Genomic DNA, 18,269 nt, shown 5'->3' with positions numbered 1-18,269 from the left:
CACACATTATGAGCTCAATGGCCGCCTACTTACATGCCCCAGGCCTGTTTGAACAAGCCAGTTAACAACTGGTGATCAGCCTGTCTGATATGCTTTCCCTCCAGATCCGCGGCGTTTCAGCTTCAGTTGCCGCCGCCTCGGTCTGTCTGCAATTTCGCCATCCAGACAACCTATAATAACAAAGGTCGAGGTAGCTACAGAAAGTTACTTTAAATAGCGAACATCTTCCCCCTGGGCGCCGTGGATTTTATAACCCTGTTCCGTGGAACCTGGGTTCCTAGATCCTGTGTCCCTGACCCAGGTGGCTCTCCAAGCTTCAACTGACGCAAGCGGGCAGGCCGTTCGCGGCAAGCTCTCTCCAGATAGGAACCCAAGCTACATTGAGGTCGGCGACTTTTCCTGCTTCAACTGCTGGTCCCCTCTCGTTTTCCTTGTGCGGTCTCAGCACGTCTAGCTATAACTATCTAGTTGTGTTCTGATTAGCCATAGCTCGCTTCGAGTTCAAGGACCGCAGATGCATGGATGATCTGCGCCCATCCTCTGCATAGTCCGTACTCTTTATCGATTGCGATAATTCACTGGGGAAAACTAGCACCGCACATCGCGAGGTCAATACAGAAATTCATTGTTATTTTATCGCTGTCGCTCGAGGTGCCGCAGCGATCCTGACACCTAACCTCGCCCTCTCCTTGCTGTGAGGAGGCCCTGGGTCGCCTTTCGTTGTCCTCGTGAGACAACTGGTGGACAGCGAGTTGGTTCGATTTCCTCGGTTATTTTTCACCCTGGTTACCATAAGCTTGAACGCTTTCCCATGTCGCTGACTCGATCGCCCTCTCCCCGTCCAGGAGGAGGATGGCTGAGCACCGGTTTGAACCCCGGCAGTGGCAGATCAACGCCTCAGAATAGCCTCCACCCACCAAGTCAATCCGACCCATGGCTAGCTGCTAAAGCCAAAAGTGATGAGATCCGGGCCTATCCTTCCTTTTCCACTAAGAATAACGGGTTCTTTTCGCGCTCGAGAAACCGAATATCTTCCACTCTTCCAAAGTTTCGAGCGAGCTCTAGGTCCCCGAAGGGATACTCTGAAAAGGATGGCTCTCCATATGGGTATGGACGGAATTGGCGCCCGATGTGGCTAGGGAGGGCCGTCATGCGGCGAAGAAGGTCGCGAATCCTTCTAGCATTGATGCTCTTTCTGGTTGGATACGTATTATTTTGGACATGTGAGTTATTCCTTGTGCGGATCCCTTAATTGTATTCGGAGCGGTAATTAACGTCGTTCGATCAGACTTTGTCGAAACCTTCAGGCGATCAGCCTTTGGAGGTGGGCGAAAATTCGTCGTGATACTTGAATCCAATATCGAGGGCGGGGTCATGGAATTGAAAAGTACAAGGGAGTGGGCCATCGAGCGCAACAGCGTTAATAATAAAAAAGAGTATGCTAAAAGATGGGGGTACGAACTGGAGACTGTCAACATGTTAGCAAAGAAACGCTATTCTCATGAATGGCGGGAGGGTTGGGAAAAGGTCGACATTCTGCGTGATACCATGCGGAAGTATCCTGACGCAGAATGGTATGCCAACTATGAAGTTCAAAATCGCATAACAATTGCTAATACTCTACTCTATAGGTTCTGGTGGCTCGACCTCACAACTTATATTATGGAGCCCTCCTACTCCCTCCAAGACCACATTTTCAACCGTCTCGATGAGATTGTTTACCGCGATATAAACGAATACAATCCCCTAAACATTACCCATCCTCCCATGCAACCGTACCTCGATGGGATATCACGCTCGGCGGATGGTGATAGAGACTCGTCTTCAATCCATTTCTTGCTTTCACAAGATTGCGGTGGTTTCAACCTGGGGTCCTTCTTTGCCCACCGATCCCTTTGGACCGAGCGACTATTAGATATATGGTGGGACCCTCTTACATATGAGCAGCGGCATATGCAATGGGAACATAAGGAACAGGATGCGCTTGAGTACCTCTACGCAAATCAACCCTGGATTCGAAACAATCTCGCCTTTCTTCCTCAGCGATACATCAGTTCTTTTCCCCCTGGGGCCTGCGGAGATGAAATCGATCAACAAGCCCACTATACGGAGGGTGGACGGGATTTTGTTGTGAATATGGCTGGGTGTGACTTTGGTCGGGACTGCTGGGACGAGATGTACCAGTACCGCGAGTATAGCAGGTGGCTGAACCGCACAGCATGGGAACGCATACGAGACAGTCTGCTTGAAATATACCAGACGTTCTTCGGCGGAACCCGATATCTCGACAGCTCGCCGCATGAGTAATGTCGCTCGGCATGGTGTTTGGGTCTATGTATAACTTATTATAATTCTTCTGCAGAGATTGTAGACGCGTGTGACATTGAAACTAGATTAACTGTTACCAACTTCGAAACCCTAATAACGTTGTCTCGATGACTTTCCGTCTTGTATACAGGTCACGTGGACGTATACAGAACTGCACTATATGCCAAAGCCGGCAACCGTATTCCCGACCGCCAACCGGGCCCCCAATCACAACGCCCCAATTGCATTCACCCCGATCACCAACTTCCGGCAGAAGCCTCAACTCCAACTGCACCAGCATCGGCTCAAGCCCATTACACCTCCAACTCCGTCCTCACCGACCCCAATCGACTCCACGAACCACGCCGAACCACAAAGGGGCTCAAGGAGATCAAAATGCCGACCCCCGAATCCGCCGCCTTCCTCGCTAAAAAGCCTACCGTCCCGCCTACCTACGAGGGTGTGGACTACGAAGACAACGTCGCCGTCCACAATGCCCGCGACGCTATTATCCGCGAGCAATGGGTCCGCAGCATGATGTCCCGTCTTGTTGGCGAGGAATTGGGGAAGTGCTATGCACGTGAGGGCGTGAACCACCTCGAGAAGTGTGGGAAATTGAGGGGTATGTTTCTTCCAGCCTGGTTTCTTTTTCCCCCGTTCTTTTTTTGTCCCCTTCTCTCGTTCTTCACAGTCAGCTTGTCTTATTTTGCGGTTCTGCATTATACTGGCTGTTTCGGGTCATTTATATAACTATAGAACGGTGGCTAATTGTGGACTTTGTGTGCAGAGAAGTACTTCGAATTGCTGAGCGAGAGGAAGATTAAGGGATACCTGTTCGAGGAGAAGAACTATTTCTCAAAGTCCACGTAAGGAATTGGAGAATGAGCTAGGGCTTAGACGGGGTCCGAAAGGACGGGATTTTTTCCTACATTTTCTTTTGTGTTTTTAGCAGCTGATGTACTACCAATGTACTTTTTTCTTTGACCTCATTTATGAATTTCTTTTATTCCTTTGAGCCGACTTGATGCACAGTCTACGTTAGATTGTTGGTGAATGTGAAAATATAGGTTGAGGAACTTGTTCTATGATCAATGTGGTTTATTCATATATATATGAACAGATATACAGAAGATGATGATATATCCAACCGCCAAAAGCAATGAGCTAGACCTGACTCCAAGCAATATATTCAAGCTGAGATAGATCGGGTATCAATAATAAGCACTGTCGGTCCGTTCGGGAAAGGCCCCAGGCGTATCTCCCGCAGCCGGACTTTCGACATCACTGTCCTCAATATCACTACCAGGGTTTACATCCAGTTCCGTAGGCGGAGCGCGCATCCGGGCCAAGTGCTCCTCATCTAGAGATGGAAGAGCATACGGAGGCTGGGGTGGCAGGACGTCTCGACCAGAAGGCAAACTGGCAAGATAGTCCGCAGAGGAAGGAACCAATTGCGTGTTTATCTGGCTTCTAAGTAAGCGGTTGTAGGATGCAGAGTTGGTCCATACTTACTGTATCGTTCATTCGCACCCACTTCGTCTCCAACATCTCAAGGACTCGCCCCTCTTCCTCTCGACCAGCGTTATCTCCAGGACCTAGCTCTCCTTTTTCCAGCCGCTCACCCCCGGCGCCCTTTTCCATCCGGCGCTCCTCACGGCGCTCCCGGAAGCCTTGCTTCAACTTAGACAAACCTCGACTTTTCATAGCCGGCTCTTCTGTAGGCCCCGTACCCCTCAATCCAAGAGCTCCCTTCGCCGCTCGAAGCCAGGCGATTCCTTCCCCGATCTTTCCGGCAAGCTCCGCATCAACCCCGAAAAACCGGCAAGCTCTAGCTCGAGCCACCAGTCCTAGCACACGAGCATACTGTATGATGTCCGGGTCAATCCCCGCCCTTCGTCCCTCAACACCTACAGATCCTAGTCCCGTAGCCGCTTGCTCTGCATACTCTGCCGCGCGAATACACAACCGGGCAAAAAGATGTGCGCGGACCTTGGGAATCTCCGGTGCTCGTACCATCCAGTCCTTGTCGTTCGGATTTCGGGACTGTATGCAAGATACCACGTACGAGTCATCTTTCAAAACAGCATACAGGGTTGCCTCAGCTAAAGCGAGAGATGATAGAGCAGCCTGCGTCGCGGGCGCTAAATCCGGCGCGGCAGCGGCCTCCAATATTGTTGTAAAGTATTGAGACGAAGACAAGAGTGAGTGTATTGTGCTCGCTCGGAGGAGGTGCTTTGTCGCTGTTTGGATAGCTGCGGTGCGTTGCTCAGCAGTGGGTGTGGATGATGCGTAAAGTGTGCGGGTGACGCCGGACCGGGCGAGAGATGATAGAACGTAACCTAACGTCGTAAGGGCGAAAGCGAGTTCGTACTGGATGCCTGATCCGCGCGTGCGATTTGTAGTGGCTCGAGGACTTTTCAGAGGCAGTGAGCTTGCCGATAGTGTTGCGCGCCATTCGGGCTCAAACTCGGTGCGTTGGGTCACTCCAGTTTCTTCGCACTGGGAATTATTGGAGTTCCCGGTAGGGTCGATTGGTTTCCCATTGAGTCCTTGGGCAATTGCGACGAGAAATGGGAGGTAGTCGTTGAGTGCGGAGAGGACGGAGGTTAAATGGGAGTCGCGCTGGGGCCCGCGGGGTAGGCGGTTGTGCGCCTTGAGGGTGAGACGGAGAGCATGTCGGGCTGCAGTTGCAGACTGTGGAAGGGAGGGATGTGTAGGGGACGAGAGGATAGTCTGGAAGGAGAGGTGCGAAGTTGTCGGAAGGTCGAAGGGATAAACCATACTGATGCAGTAAAGAAGTGGTGGTGGGTTGGAGAGGGGAAATACAGTTTACGTTGGGCGTAGATAGCTGGATATTGATGTCACCGCCAGGCCGCAGCCAAGAAGCACACCCCATTGTCTCAGCTTGAATTAAATACGGGTATCTATGAATTTCACGTGTAGACGTGATACAAATCTGTCCAGACAGTCCTTTGTAAACCGACGGCACCCACTCATTATTTCCTTAATACCATATTCACGCCCATGGTCTCCCATCCGTCTAAAGATCATCGCGCTCCACTTGGATATGCCGTTATTTTCGGTGAGTCTGTCGGTATATATATTCGCTTCACGCGTGTCGCAAATGTCTGAGTTGAGCGCAATTGTCGGATGGCCATGCTGGGGTGCCCGTAGCCTGGCTCAGCCGATCGTACGGTTCAGCGTACGAGGGAGTCGAACAAAATCTCGCTGGGTGTAAATTGAGAAGTCGACATTTAGTACTGGTAATGCATAACTGAAGTCGCCATAACAGGAGTCGCGTATATTCTGAGAGCTGTTCGAAACATGAGACAGCCCACAGACGCACCCCAATCATACATCCATGCCTTCTGTATCGGATAGATTGCTTGGAGCACTGCTGACGCCCGATGAGTCGCTGTCTGCCATATAAGGTGCTCGTGATCGCATCTGTGAGCTCCATTCCTGTATTGTGGGTGCACCACCCTCGATGATAACCGGATGCTCTTCGGCGTTTTTCCCCAGAATAGTACCAGCATATCGAGATTCCTCTCCCGTTTTACTATGTTTCTTTTTCAAAGCCGTAAGGTAGTCCTCCTTCTCGAGCGAATCGGTGTCGACCACATCACCTTCACTCGGAACGAAACCAGCAATACGTCGAATCTCGCGGTTCGAAGGGCCTGTGAACCATGAAAGAAACCCTTCCAGTCCCCGCATGTCTTCCTCCCCTTGCCACCATTCTTCCCACTCTCGTAATTGCGGTCGCAGTGCGCCAGCGTCCTGCAGCGCTTGGTATACGTCTTCTAACACGGGTATCGGATCCTCTGGATGGGCGTTCGCGGCGTGGTCTGACGTTGAGGAGGCAAGAAGCATTATGTATCGAGCAGTAAGGTCCGCAAGTGTATCTAGAACTGACGGACGCGTGGCATGAAAGCCAGTTGCGCGTAGAATCTGGATAATTGGTGGTCGGAGAAGGGCATTGTGAAGATTCGCGCCAGACATCGTAAGGACGGGCTCAGCAGCCCTTAATTTAGCTAAACGGGGTTAAGTGTAGCAAAAGCCGTATTTAATACTCCTATCTGACGAGGAGACGGGAACAGAAGTGGAAGAGTAGATCAAGGTGTTGGATGCTGATTGTTGGATATTGTGTTGAAGAAAGGCGGACGAAACCCCGGATGGAAGCTCCTGTTCTTTCTTGGCCTTCGCCGCCTTGTTCAACTTTCCCAACACCTTACAACACAACACCTCACCAACCACTTGACACCTTTCACATATGAGAATCAAGTGACCACGCGCAGTGGTCTTCATATCAACATGTCCGACGCATCTCGACCGTCGCTAAAGCTCACTTTCGGCAAGAAAAAGGCGCCTGAGCAACCGCCGAGCCAACCTGCTCCTCCTCCCCCTTCAGATCAGCCTCCAGCGCCTCAACGCAAACTCACACTCAAAATTGCGCGGAAACCTAAGGAAGATGTCCCGTCAGAAGAGAAGCCGAAAAAGCAAAAGATTACTTTGAAGAAGAAAAAGCGACCAGCCGACGAAGCTGCGCCAAACGAGCCTTCCGCCGCTGGCGCATCGCAAGCAAGCGGACCAAAGCGGCTCAAACTGAATCCGTCGAAGAAACCTGGAGTTCAGTCGATTCGAATCAAAAACAAGGGTCTCGTGCCAAACAGACCAACGGGTGTCGGTTACGATTCGGAAGCATCCGATACGGAAATCGACCCTGCGATTGAAGAACAGTTTATTTTACGTATGCTACCCGGAGAGGACTGCGAGTACCTCCGTCGCGCCATCGATGAACGCCGTTTCGACAAGTCTGAGTTTAACTTCAAACCTTTAACCCGCGAGGGTCGACGATCTGTCCTGAAGATCCGGGACAAACAGTATGCCGCGGTATTGGTAGACCTACCGTGTATACTTGAGGGAATGAAAAGTTGGGACAAACGGGGATGGTACAAATCGGCAGATATTTGCCAGATGCTTTTAGTTCTAGGGCCCGTCTCCGCCGAAGCAGAAGCTCTGGATTACCCACTTCCTGCTGAAATTCAACGTCCGGATGATATGACCTTACAGTATCCCCATGGTTTGACCCCTCCTCTTCGATGGGTGAGGAAAAGGCGTTTCCGGGACAGACTCAGCACCCGTACCATCGAGCAGGTTGAAAAAGCTGTTGAGGATCTGATAGCTCAGGATGATGCTGCTATTGGACCGCCTCGTTACGAGCTGGTGGATAAGACCTCGCTCGATCGTGCTGAGGGACTCGTACAAAGCGGGGAATACGATGACTACGAGTACGATGATGAGCAAGATGCTGAAGGCGAGGTGGATGAAGCCATGGGAGAGGTCGACGACATGTTTGGAGACCTCGAGGACACTCTTGCTGCAGAAATGGAGGCCGCTCTAGCAGCTGAACCAGGAGAGGGCGGGTCTACAGTTGAAGCTGGCATAGCGGAAGAAGCCACCGATTCCGGCGTGTATCAAGCTGGTACACCTATGGCCACTAAGCCCTCGACTCCCGCTCCAGATGCAGGCGCAGGCGCAGATACATCGGACGACGAAAGTGACGGGTCAAACGGCGAAGATGAAACACCTGAGGATGAGCTTGATGAGGAGCAACTTGAACAACAACGACTGGTACAGCAATCGCGTGAAGAGATCGCAGAACTGGAGGCCCTCATTCGCACAGAAACAGCGAAATGGGAAATGCAGAAGAACCAAATTCTCAAGGGCAAGCTTGCCAAGCGTATCCAGGATCTCAAGACAGAAGTTTCCCTGAAAAAAGTTTCCATCGGCGAGGGAGATGATGCAGATAGCTGAGTTTATCACCGAAAACCGCGTGAACGTTTGTTTTGATACCCAATATGAATTATGTCTAAGCTTCCCTCCAGTGGATCTCAATAGCCTGTATAATAATACACACAATTCTGATAGAAACATTCATCGTGCTACCTCCCAACAACCGGGCTCCCCGTCGCTTCCCTCACCGCATCCCCAACATGCAGCTCCCTATCTTCCTTCAACTTCCTCTCCCTAAGTTTCTCCCTCTCCGCCGTCTCCCCATCCGGCACGGGCGGCGACCGCCCAACCCTCTCCCCCAAAATCCGCCTATGCTCCTCCTCCTTCCGATCCAAATGCGCCATCGTATCCTCTCCCTCCCCATGCGCCGGCATCCCAGGCCCCTGCGCAGTCCCAACAGCACCAGCATGCGCGCCTGCCTGCATCCGATGTCGCGAGTGGTCCTCCACCGCATGCGCAATCGCGCCCTCGTTAGGCTGCTGCTCAACCCCGTAGTCCGTATCCACGTCGCCTTCGGCCTGCATTGCCTTCAGGGACGCCTCGTGTCGATGTTTCGCGGCTAATATAGTCTCATTTGTGGATGGTTTTGACGATGCGCCGCGGGTTATCAGGCCCGGTGGGGTGCCGTATGAGCGTTGTTCGCGCTCTTGGCTTTGTTTGGTTTCGTAGGGGCTATGGGTTACGGGGTTTGCGGACTGGGTGTAGGCGGATTCTTTGGGGGGTTGGGAGGGTTGTTGTGTTGTTCTTGACGACATTAGGTGGGTCGTGGTTGGTTGTGTAGAAGTTTGTAGGTAGTATAATACTTCAATTGCAGTGGTATGGAGCTTTGTGTTTATTTGTAGGTGCTTTGGTTGTTAAGTGCAGGTGCTGGCTCGTTTATATGTTGATGCCGGCATGACGTCAAGAGGGTGATGCTTCAAGAGGCCCAAGTATGGATGGTCTCGTGGATTACCGTGTGGGGAGCTTTGGAAGTTTGGTAGAGGGGAAAGTGAGATCATTTTATATACTACACAGCTCTCTATAATTGGTCATTACAATATGCAATAGTGGAGATTGTTTTCTTGTTGCGTTGAGGTGAGATGAAATATAGTGTATGTATCGTGGCCTTCTGAGTATATCAACAACAGATGATTCTACCGCTCGAAGAAATTCTTCAGAATATCGTTGGTTTCATCGCGCGCTTCCAGTTGCACCCAATGGCCCGAAGTACTCACTCTTTTGAATGTGAAATCAGAGGTAACCTGCTTCATCTGTTCCTCAATGTCTGGTAACTCGAGCTTACTTGGCTGCGGACAGACCATCAGGACCGGCATTGGGAGTACCGGGTCAAGATTTGCCAGGATCTCGTCTTGCTCATTTACGTTTCCTACAAGAGCGTGGTACCACTTTAGTGCTGAGCCATGGTTGTTCCGCAGAATGTCCTGGTGAATTTGTCGCTCCTGGATATCATTAGATGCTCCGCTCTTGAAAAGGATGTAGAGCATTCTGCTTACAGTCTTGTTAACGTATGCCGGCTCAGGGCCTTTTCGGTCCTGAGTTAGCCATACCTCCATCGCACCTGTTGGGCCAACGTGGTCTATCCATAAATCGGGGTTCTGTGGGTAGAAGAGGGTGAAGAATGAGTCCGACTTCTATGCGTCAGACTCGATCACTGTAGACCTCAGATCCTGCGAAACTTACATGTTGATCAATAATATCTCCTGCATCAGCTCTGGTGAAAAACTCGAGATATCCGAACCTTTCGTAGCCCAAGAACTGCTTCGTTAGGGTATTTACAGTGGCGAGATCAAAATGCCCTCCTGGCTTGGAGTAGGGCACGTCTAGGAATGTGCAGGACAGTAAACGATTTGGGAAGTAGTTTGGCAGTCGGGATAATAATATGCACCCTGTGTCATGGCCCACGGCGTGAAACTTATTGATACCTTCGTGGTCTAATAGCTCGATGACCTCGGCTGCCATTCTCCGGGTCTTGTAGTCCTCTAGGGTTGTGGGTTTGGCTGTCTTGCCGTATCCCAGAAGATCTGGTACCAACACCCCATATCCCTCCTGGGAGAAGAAATTGATCTGGTGTCGCCAGTCGTAGCATGAGGATGGGAAGCCGTGGAGAAAGAGGATTGTGGGCAGTGAAGCATTAGTCGGAGGATGATAGGCGTAACTATAGGTATGAGAGGTTGAAAGAATATGACTCTTTGCAAGTTGAGGAAAAGCAATGCTCGCCATTTTCTCACACTCAGATAGTAAGTATTGTGTTTCTGTGAGGTTAAACAGTAGCGGTTGTGAGCATTTAAGTTATGCCATCGTAAGACGGAGACTTTCGGAGACTTTGGGGCAGGGCTGCATGCACCAGAGAGCCAATCTGAATATTCGACGTATTGGGATTTCAAGGTTAGTTTATGAGCAACATTGTTCAATATTGCTATTGCGAAGCCGTTAAATCAACTGATTTCTCTGGTATCTTTTCCATGTCCCCTCACGTTCCAGGATTCAAGTATTGAATCCAATTTCTTGCTTAAAATAAGCTTAAATTAGTCCTCCCTCGGAACACAAGCACTATGCATACACCCCAGTGTTACTGCACAATCTATCGTATTCATGACTGTTCCAGTGAAGCATTACCAGCCTGAGAGGAGATGGTCCAGGCAGTTGTCGGTGGTTAGGTGTCAAGCTGGACAATGACTTATTGGACCACGAATCGAAGTGTCTCAAGTTGTCGGTGACATTTTCTTACCCTATAGTTTCTTTATTATTATCTTTTCTGCCTCATACCTTACTATGAATTACCTACCATCCTCTCCCGGCAATTAGATAGTCGCACTGATTTTCAAGGCAGAAGCCCGTCTGCAACAGCCAAGACCGTTTGTTGTCTTAGGGCTTGATGCGAAGCTTCCAAGGACTGGATACCGATTTCTTGGTTGAGCTTGTTAATTTGTTTGAGCTTGGCTTACTGTACAGATTTTTCCAGGTGAGCAGTTTGGAATCGCATAACAACGTCAAAGAGGCAGGTAAAACGATACTAGTCATGACTAGATATGCCACCCATGATACACATTGAGGCGTTCCTTTCGAGTTGTCTATTTTCCAGCCTCAGGAAAATCTCAGAGATTGTTATCATTCAAGCTCCTCATGCCGAAAAGTCTCTAACGCCGGTTTGCTGATTGGTGTGGTTCGCCATAGTCAACTCCAGGCACGCAATCCACATCCTCCATTGCTCACCTCGACACACCTTCACAGCGTCCAATCTCAGACAAGCTTGAGCAGAATTGTATCCACCTGAACAAATATCTCAGCGAATTGACCTTGCTCTATTCCTATTTCCCTGTTTCTCGGCCGGGTGCCTCATAACGCGATACCAGTCTTCTACTGCGTGATGGCTGTCAAGCTGCAAGAAAAGGCGTTTCAAATCGCATCAGAGAGGCGATAAGACGTTCCAGCCAAAATGGGCACTATTAACATAAATTCGGCCTTACCCTCTCCGACCCTTCGAGACTCAGCAGATGCTCGCCAGAACTCCTCGGATCCCTTTGATTGATATCTGATCAATCTCCCTACAACACCATGACCCAAGCACAAACTGGGATCCATGGGGTTGACCTCGTCCCACAAGGGACAGCCTACGGGCTTCTCATCGGCCTCGGTATTCTCTTCTGCGGTGTGATTCTCATTGCTATCAAGGTCCAGAAAGCCTATCTTTCCGAGGATTCAGCAACCTCGGAGATGTTTATGGTCGCGAATAGATCTGTCGGCACGGGACTTACAGCGTCGGCAGTGTTCTCTTCATGGATGTGGATTAACGAGACGGTACTATCAGCTGCCATGTGCTACAGATATGGACTGGCGGTGCCTTTGGTATGTCTCGCTGTTTACCTGCATACGAAGCTGTCCCAGACTAACCGGCACAGTGGTGGGGATCAGGTCTCTGTTTTCAGATTGCTCTTATGGCTGCTCTTGGAGTCATGGCCAAGATTCGGGTCCCTTATGCGCACACATCGCTTGAGATTATCAAGATGCGATACGGCACAGTTGGGCATCTTGTCTTCATCGTCTTGAATTTGACAAACAACGTCTTCGGCTGTGCGTCGATGATTCTCACGGGATCTCAGCTGGTGTATGGGATCTCCGGTATGCACTTCGTTGCTGCTACGATTCTCATCCCCCTGGGAGGTGAGTACTTTTTGGTAAATACAAGACGCATCAAAAATTAACAGATCTAGTTGTCTTGTACACGGCGGTTGGGGGTCTCAAAGCGACCTTTCTGACAGATTTCCTACACACTGCTGTCGCTCTCATCCTCATTATCTTTTTTACCTTGTCCATTTTGACCAATGAGCATGTCGGCGGGCTGAGTGGGCTCTATGACAAGGTGGTAGCTACAGCCAGCGAAAACTACATTCCTGGTAACTTTGAGGGATCATTGCTCACGATGAAGTCCAAGGAAGCCATTATCTGGGGGCTAATCTTGAAGTTTGGAAACCTAGCTCTGGTCGTCATGGTGAGTGCTTTTGTAGAGTTTGGCATTTTGCTTGGTGCTTAACCTTCCATAGGATACTGCCTTCTGGCAAAAGTCGTTCGCAAGCGAGGTTAATTCAACCGTGCCAGCATACAACCTCGCAGCAGTCGCTGTCTTCGGTATTCCATGGGGTTTGGGGACAGTTATCGGGCTTGCCGCTAGGGCACTGCATCAGACTGCTATCTTTCCCACCTACCCTGCGGACATCACCCTGTCAGAGGTAGAAGCAGGGTTGGTAATGCCATATATTGTTAAGGCTCTCATCGGAAACTCCGGAATTGTCGCATTTTTCGTGCTTCTGTTCATGGCTCTGACTAGCACAGTCTCTTCTTCCATGATCGCAGTCAGCAGTATCCTGTCTTTTGACCTTTACAAAACATACTTCAACCCCAAGGCAACAGACAAGAAGTTGCTCCATGCAAGTCATATCACCGTTGTCTTCCATGCCATTTTCATCACCGGGATTTCCATCGCACTGAACTATGGTGGCGCCAACATGACCTGGATTGGTTACTTCCGGCCAATTCTCTCCTGTCCTGGGATTATACCTCTCGGGCTTACTCTCTTCTGGGATGGTCAGACAAAGCTAGCGGCAATCCTCTCACCAGTTTTAGGCTTCTTCACAGGACTTGCTATCTGGTTAGGCACAGCAAAATCTCTGTATGGCGGAGTAAACATGACAACGACAGGCGAGGGCTTGCCTGCACTATACGGAGCGATTGGATCATTCTTCTCTCCAGCACTCTACTCGGTCGTGATTTCCTTGATATACAAGCCCTCTAAGTTCGACTGGCGCATATTCCTCCGCATCGAACTGGCTGATGAAGCTCAAATTCATGGTTCTGAGACGCCTACCGTCACAGAGACAGAGACCAAAGAGGAGCCCGGTACCCAAACACCCCAGTCCGACGCATCGACCGCAGACCCCGAGCACACCGGTGCTCATGATAAGCCGATCGCAGTGTCGAGGGCTCGGTTGACTCCACCGTCACAACTGAGCTTAGATGACATCCGTCATCCATTCGACGAGCAAACGTTAAAGGAACTAAACCGCTGGATGAAGATTGCATGGGCTATATTTGTTGTCCTTGTCCTAGTAACCTTTGTTCTGTGGCCGATGCCGCTGTACCGTGACTATATTTTCACCAAATCATTCTTCTCGGGTTGGGTATCTGTTGCCATTGTTTGGCAATTCTTTGCCTTCTTCGCCGTTGTTGTGTACCCGCTGTATGATGGTCGGTATGAAATTGAGAAAGGTGCAAGGGGGATGTGGAAGTCTGCAAAGGAGCTCCTGGTGAATAGGCGCTCAAATACCTCTTCTTGAGTTGCCACATTATATAAGGTACGCTGATGGGTGACCTATAATGAAGAATACATAGAGTAAGATTTGCCTAGATCAGTTTTATATATACCGTTGCTCGGTAAAGTTTGCGAGCAGCATGATGTTTTATGGAGACATAATGTAGTAAGGTTCAATCCCAACCAAGTCCTTCTGATAAACCTTTCCCTGAGAGTACATTAATATAATCAACTTATGCTCGTAAGTCTCGTGTTCGATAGTCAGTAAGCTTAAATTGTTCACGTCATCAGATCTTATCCTGAACCGAGGCATATCCCAATCCGGCAATCCACTCGGCCAATCTCATCTCTGCTCGTATATCTCCTTGTCTCCAGATTTCCACGTGGAAATCCAGAATAACCTACATGGAATATAATATAAATTCAGTTTTCTGCTCCTAAATCTCCCCATCCCGTCTACCCCAACAATCACCAAACCCACCCGGTAATCCACGTCTCTATAACATAAACCAGCAGAAGACACAATGGCAACCCTCTTCACTCTTCCCATCGGGGACACTGGCTCCATAACCGTCACAAACCCACCGGCACCATCCTCAGATCCAAATTTCGACACTAAGAAAATCTACATCCTGAAATTCACCTCCCCAGCTGACAACCGCCTTACACCTACCTTCATCAACGCCTTCCTCCTAGCTCTCGATATCATTGAACACCGCTACCCCAAGGGTGTCGTGGTCACGACGTCGGGGATCCCGAAGTTCTACAGCAATGGCCTTGATTTGGCCCTCGTGCAAGAAACTGAGGGGTTCTTGGAGAAATATTTATGGGCATTGTTTAGGAGGTTGCTTACGTGCGTTTTTCTCGTCCCCCACCCCCCTCTCTCTCTCCCAATTAGCAGGTGTTTTCTCTTAAATTTAAGAGTGCTCTAGAGTAGTCATAAATTAAAAGGATGAAAATAACTAACGAGAGTATAGATACCCCATGCCCACAATTGCACTCCTGAACGGACACGCATTCGCAGGTGGGTTCATGCTCGCTCAGTACCACGACTACCGCATCATGAACCCACAAAAGGGTTTCCTGTGCATAAACGAAATCGAATTTGGGGTCCCGCTGCAGAGCCCCATGATGCACATCTTTACTGAGAAGCTGACGCCTGTGACATATCGCGACTTGATCCTAGAGGCGAAGAGGATCGGTGGTCCGGATGCGCTGAAGAGGGGTGTTGTTGATGGGGTTGGTGGAATGAATGAAGCTGTGGAGTTTGTCAAGGAGCGGAAATTGGATGGGAAGGCCGCGACTGGGATCTACGGGATTATGAAGGAGGAGATGTATAGAAAGTTGCTTGACCTTTTGGACGACCATGCGGGTAACTTGGAGTGGAGGGATCGTGTTGAGGATAGGAAGGATGCCTTGGAAAAGGAGGGTACTCAGAAGGTTGAGGCATGGGAGAAGGAGAGCGGAAAGGCGAAGCTTTGAGAGGTTTCAGTGAGGTGTTGGATATTCTCTTACTTGGAAGGAGCAGGATGGCTTTGGGAGTAGATACCGTCAAGGCCTCTATCATAACCAGTATATAGGGCTCTTCTTGTAAGTAATTTCAGAGTTATCAATTTAACTTCATAGCCATGATTTAATATTGAGCATCTCTTTGTCTATAGCCAAACCCTATGAGAGGTTTAGAGAAAAGTTCAGTTCTATTCATTGTGAATGGCGTCTATACAGAAACACCACCGCCCTTGGTTTAACCTTCTCACTTGCACCGCTCTATCAATCATACCAAACACATACTATCCCCAAACCACAAAGTCATAAACCCTATAACGCCACAATTCTATAAATGTACAGGTTAGTGAATGAAGCCAAGCAGGCCACTAACACAATTATGACCTGGCCCCAAAATCCCTTTACTCACGTCAAAGACGCTGCCATACTCCTCACTTTAACATTCCACAATTAGGCTCCTCCCCTCAGCAATCGAAGACGAGCAACCCGTATACGAAGCCGCAATGGGGGGACCCGCTATGGTATCCAACCCCAGATGCAAGCGCGCGCTAGAGTATTCGCCATCCTCACCAGACGACGAACTCGCCAAACGAGATGCACCCCGGATCAGCCACGCCGAAACCTACGCTCAGAGATATCAGGAAAAGCTGGACGAGTACAGGGCTGCCAAAGCACAAGACTTGGAGAGGCCGTTCGACCCCAACATCGTTTCCGCGCCTACCAAATGTGCAGCGGGACTCTGGGTACCTCAGAGACCAGTGCTATTGCCAGTTGGTCACCGTAACGTGAGTTTTCTGGGCCATCCAGGAGAATCAGAATACCACTCAATGACCAGCTACTGACCCGAGTTATTGGGAAGCCTCGAATGCAAAGAATACCCAGGTACCAGGTGACTGAAAAGCACATGCCTCTTTCAAACGATGCGATTGCGGGTGTTTTGCTTCGTTGTACGCCAAGTTCACCCACGGCACAGTCATGGCTCAGCGCGCATAGGGAGAGCAAGGCGGTTGAGGAGAGACACAAGGCACCTTTGAAGGAACGTGATAAGCTCAGAAGACACGTGCTTCAACTGCGTCCCAAGAGCGAGTGGACCAAGGTCAGTAGGGCGAAGACCAAAGAGGTTGTCGAGGAGGAGAGCTATGGTGCAAAAGAAGTTAAGATGAATAGCGAACAAGTCGTTCCAGGGCCTGGTGAAATGAAAGAGGAAAGTTGTGCGGCGCAGACCGGGGTTCATCCAACGGAAGAGGAATTGAGGACAGCCGGAATGCAGCATATTGAAGCTTCTTTCAATTCAGGCGAGCCAGCAAAACAAATTTTCGAGGTCTTCAAAACCACTGCGCGATTGCAGTTAGTGATGTGCGATGATCAGGAGCCTGCGAATATCTCTGATCGTTTCAGAACGGAGGTTCGACGGTTTTATAGACACCCTGACGAGTAACGAGAAGCTGGTCGTCGGCTGTCATATTTGTTGCCTCCGTAAGACGATTTGCATAAAGATCTATGATTATGTACTTTATCAAAGACTTTCCCACAGGACTGCATCATAGAATCTAGCTCTCAGAGATCAAATATAAGCCTCAACCCTTTTTGCTCTTGTTAGTTCCCCTCGCTTTTGTTGGACTCTCCAGTTTATCTACCAGTGGTCGATATGGCGACGCTAGTGTATATTCCGGTGCGGGCATCTCGTCCCGTCTCGGTTCACCAGTGGAGGGCCGACGCAGCTGTTCCTCATGCATTTTGTCCAGGCTCTCCCCAACTACCTGGTACTTGGCCCAATTTATTGGGGGCATGCGGACGACATTTTGAGGCTCAGGGAGGGTTCCTAGCTCTGAACCCCTTCGGGCTCCAGCATCGGGTATTTCCGCGTTCTCGTCCTCGGCATCCTCTTCATGATTGAAGTCGATGAATCCACCCTGATCTTTCCTCGACAGCTTCCCCGCAGAAAGTTCACGAGCAAATTTTTCTGGATCCTCCGCGGCGGCTTCTTTCATTTTCTCCAACGTTTTGATATCTCGTAGACTCTGTTGCTTCTGGAGTTGCAATACGGAGATTGCTGACCGCAGCGCAATGGCATCGGGATTTTCGCTTTCGGAGATCGGTACAGGTGGAGGCTCCGGTGCAAACGTGGGAGCTGCTGGAGGAGGTAAAGACGATGATATTGAGTTGTAAGGAAGGGCTTGGGATGTTGGAGATGGCGACGTCGCCGGCGGAACTATTGTCTGTGACCCATTTGTGGCGGCCGGTGTGAGATGGGCGAACACTGGCGTTACGGGGGAATAAGGCGGCTGAGGAGGCGTTCCTGGCCGAGAAGGTTCGTTGTTCTGATTTTCTTGGGGTGGCTGCATTGTTTCCGAGTTCATAGTGCTAGCGTTAGATCTTGTGGAGATGGCTGAATCTGTCGGTATATCGCAGGTTGTTGATTATGCTGCGGCGTAGACCTGTTTTGTTCGGCGCACAGTCTATAGAGGAGCTATGCGGCTTATAAGGGTGCTGAAATCGTGCTTTGATTCAGATCACATAGGATAAGATTTATTTTAGGTCATATTGAGCAAAGTTTAACAGGCAGGAGTGGGATGATGGTGTGAAAGCCGTGGCGGCGATAATGGTGCGGATGGAGTCCATGTCTTATCGCGACTCCGATAGCGCAATCGCGGAGAAGCACCGCGATAACTAAGAATAGCTGGAGATTGACCTCAATGGTCCGGAAAGTCATTATATTATGGTTTGACCTCAAAAAATGTTCCAAATATTCATTCTTTACTTCATTAATATACTAGCAATAAATTAATAGCCCCAGGAACTACTAGCATCGTAGACTAGACAAGTTATGGTCTGATCAGTGGCCTGATTGCCCCGA

The 18,269-nt window shown here is 49.8% G+C and overlaps 11 protein-coding genes across 11 annotated transcripts; 6 read left to right on the top strand and 5 right to left on the bottom strand.

Moving 5' to 3' along the window:
• The first annotated feature begins 409 nt into the window (after positions 1–409).
• ASPSYDRAFT_1021536 (putative alpha-1,6-mannosyltransferase subunit) lies at positions 410–2,326 on the top strand. Its single transcript, XM_040839752.1, has 3 exons — positions 410–1,223; positions 1,289–1,574; positions 1,632–2,326. Exons 1-3 carry the CDS (start codon positions 812–814, stop codon positions 2,305–2,307), a joined length of 1,374 nt encoding a protein of 457 aa, XP_040701820.1. The 5' UTR covers positions 410–811; the 3' UTR covers positions 2,308–2,326.
• Positions 2,327–2,703: 377 nt separating this feature from the next.
• On the top strand, positions 2,704–3,177 carry ASPSYDRAFT_90200 (putative NADH-ubiquinone oxidoreductase 12 kda subunit; the record flags this gene model as incomplete). Its single annotated transcript, XM_040852299.1, has 2 exons — positions 2,704–2,929; positions 3,095–3,177. The coding sequence occupies 2 exons, from the start codon at positions 2,704–2,706 to the stop codon at positions 3,175–3,177; spliced, it is 309 nt and encodes a 102-aa protein (XP_040701819.1).
• Positions 3,178–3,272: 95 nt separating this feature from the next.
• ASPSYDRAFT_1021442 (pH-signaling protein PalC) lies at positions 3,273–5,373 on the bottom strand. The gene is made up of 2 exons (XM_040839751.1): positions 3,820–5,373; positions 3,273–3,770 (listed from the first exon to the last, which is right to left on the bottom strand). The coding sequence occupies exons 1-2, from the start codon at positions 5,086–5,088 to the stop codon at positions 3,519–3,521; spliced, it is 1,521 nt and encodes a 506-aa protein (XP_040701818.1). The 5' UTR covers positions 5,089–5,373; the 3' UTR covers positions 3,273–3,518.
• Positions 5,374–5,658: 285 nt separating this feature from the next.
• Positions 5,659–6,306, bottom strand: ASPSYDRAFT_203839 (Bromodomain associated domain protein; the record flags this gene model as incomplete). Its single annotated transcript, XM_040843841.1, has 1 exon — positions 5,659–6,306. The coding sequence occupies one exon, from the start codon at positions 6,304–6,306 to the stop codon at positions 5,659–5,661; it is 648 nt and encodes a 215-aa protein (XP_040701817.1).
• A 312-nt stretch (positions 6,307–6,618) lies between these two features.
• ASPSYDRAFT_153606 (transcription initiation factor TFIID subunit 7 family protein) lies at positions 6,619–8,121 on the top strand (the record flags this gene model as incomplete). The annotated part of the gene is made up of 1 exon (XM_040842300.1): positions 6,619–8,121. The coding sequence occupies one exon, from the start codon at positions 6,619–6,621 to the stop codon at positions 8,119–8,121; it is 1,503 nt and encodes a 500-aa protein (XP_040701816.1).
• Positions 8,122–8,249: 128 nt separating this feature from the next.
• On the bottom strand, positions 8,250–8,855 carry ASPSYDRAFT_153287 (uncharacterized protein; the record flags this gene model as incomplete). Its single annotated transcript, XM_040842266.1, has 1 exon — positions 8,250–8,855. One exon carries the CDS (start codon positions 8,853–8,855, stop codon positions 8,250–8,252), a length of 606 nt encoding a protein of 201 aa, XP_040701815.1.
• Positions 8,856–9,233: 378 nt separating this feature from the next.
• ASPSYDRAFT_152635 (alpha/beta fold hydrolase) lies at positions 9,234–10,320 on the bottom strand (the record flags this gene model as incomplete). Its single annotated transcript, XM_040842211.1, has 3 exons — positions 9,234–9,539; positions 9,594–9,728; positions 9,781–10,320. 3 exons carry the CDS (start codon positions 10,318–10,320, stop codon positions 9,234–9,236), a joined length of 981 nt encoding a protein of 326 aa, XP_040701814.1.
• A 1,335-nt stretch (positions 10,321–11,655) lies between these two features.
• ASPSYDRAFT_203829 (sodium:solute symporter family protein) lies at positions 11,656–13,999 on the top strand (the record flags this gene model as incomplete). The annotated part of the gene is made up of 4 exons (XM_040843840.1): positions 11,656–11,946; positions 12,000–12,261; positions 12,312–12,589; positions 12,642–13,999. The coding sequence occupies 4 exons, from the start codon at positions 11,656–11,658 to the stop codon at positions 13,929–13,931; spliced, it is 2,121 nt and encodes a 706-aa protein (XP_040701813.1). The 3' UTR covers positions 13,932–13,999.
• A 431-nt stretch (positions 14,000–14,430) lies between these two features.
• Positions 14,431–15,388, top strand: ASPSYDRAFT_58563 (enoyl-CoA hydratase/isomerase family protein; the record flags this gene model as incomplete). Its single annotated transcript, XM_040849554.1, has 2 exons — positions 14,431–14,759; positions 14,884–15,388. The coding sequence occupies 2 exons, from the start codon at positions 14,431–14,433 to the stop codon at positions 15,386–15,388; spliced, it is 834 nt and encodes a 277-aa protein (XP_040701812.1).
• A 527-nt stretch (positions 15,389–15,915) lies between these two features.
• Positions 15,916–16,850, top strand: ASPSYDRAFT_90192 (uncharacterized protein; the record flags this gene model as incomplete). The annotated part of the gene is made up of 2 exons (XM_040852298.1): positions 15,916–16,197; positions 16,272–16,850. 2 exons carry the CDS (start codon positions 15,916–15,918, stop codon positions 16,848–16,850), a joined length of 861 nt encoding a protein of 286 aa, XP_040701811.1.
• ASPSYDRAFT_45989 (uncharacterized protein) lies at positions 16,732–18,041 on the bottom strand. The gene has a single exon (XM_040847141.1). It carries the CDS (start codon positions 17,770–17,772, stop codon positions 16,990–16,992), a length of 783 nt encoding a protein of 260 aa, XP_040701810.1. The 5' UTR covers positions 17,773–18,041; the 3' UTR covers positions 16,732–16,989.
• Positions 18,042–18,269: the final 228 nt, after the last annotated feature.

The sequence above is a fragment of the Aspergillus sydowii genome (assembly GCF_001890705.1).
Source record: "Aspergillus sydowii CBS 593.65 unplaced genomic scaffold ASPSYscaffold_6, whole genome shotgun sequence".
Taxonomy (NCBI): Eukaryota; Fungi; Ascomycota; class Eurotiomycetes; order Eurotiales; family Aspergillaceae; genus Aspergillus; species Aspergillus sydowii.
This window is presented reverse-complemented; position numbering and strand designations above follow the sequence as displayed.

Coding starts and splice junctions, on each gene's coding strand:
- ASPSYDRAFT_45989 (XM_040847141.1), bottom strand. CDS start 17,772: ATGAACTCGGAAACAATGCAGCCACCCCAAGAAAATCAGAACAACGAA.
- ASPSYDRAFT_1021536 (XM_040839752.1), top strand. CDS start 812: ATGTCGCTGACTCGATCGCCCTCTCCCCGTCCAGGAGGAGGATGGCTG. Junction 1,224..1,288: donor ATACGTATTATTTTGGACAT/GTGAGTTATTCC, acceptor TCGTTCGATCAG/ACTTTGTCGAAACCTTCAGG. Junction 1,575..1,631: donor AAGTATCCTGACGCAGAATG/GTATGCCAACTA, acceptor TCTACTCTATAG/GTTCTGGTGGCTCGACCTCA.
- ASPSYDRAFT_1021442 (XM_040839751.1), bottom strand. CDS start 5,088: ATGGTTTATCCCTTCGACCTTCCGACAACTTCGCACCTCTCCTTCCAG. Junction 3,771..3,819: donor GGGTGCGAATGAACGATACA/GTAAGTATGGAC, acceptor CTTAGAAGCCAG/ATAAACACGCAATTGGTTCC.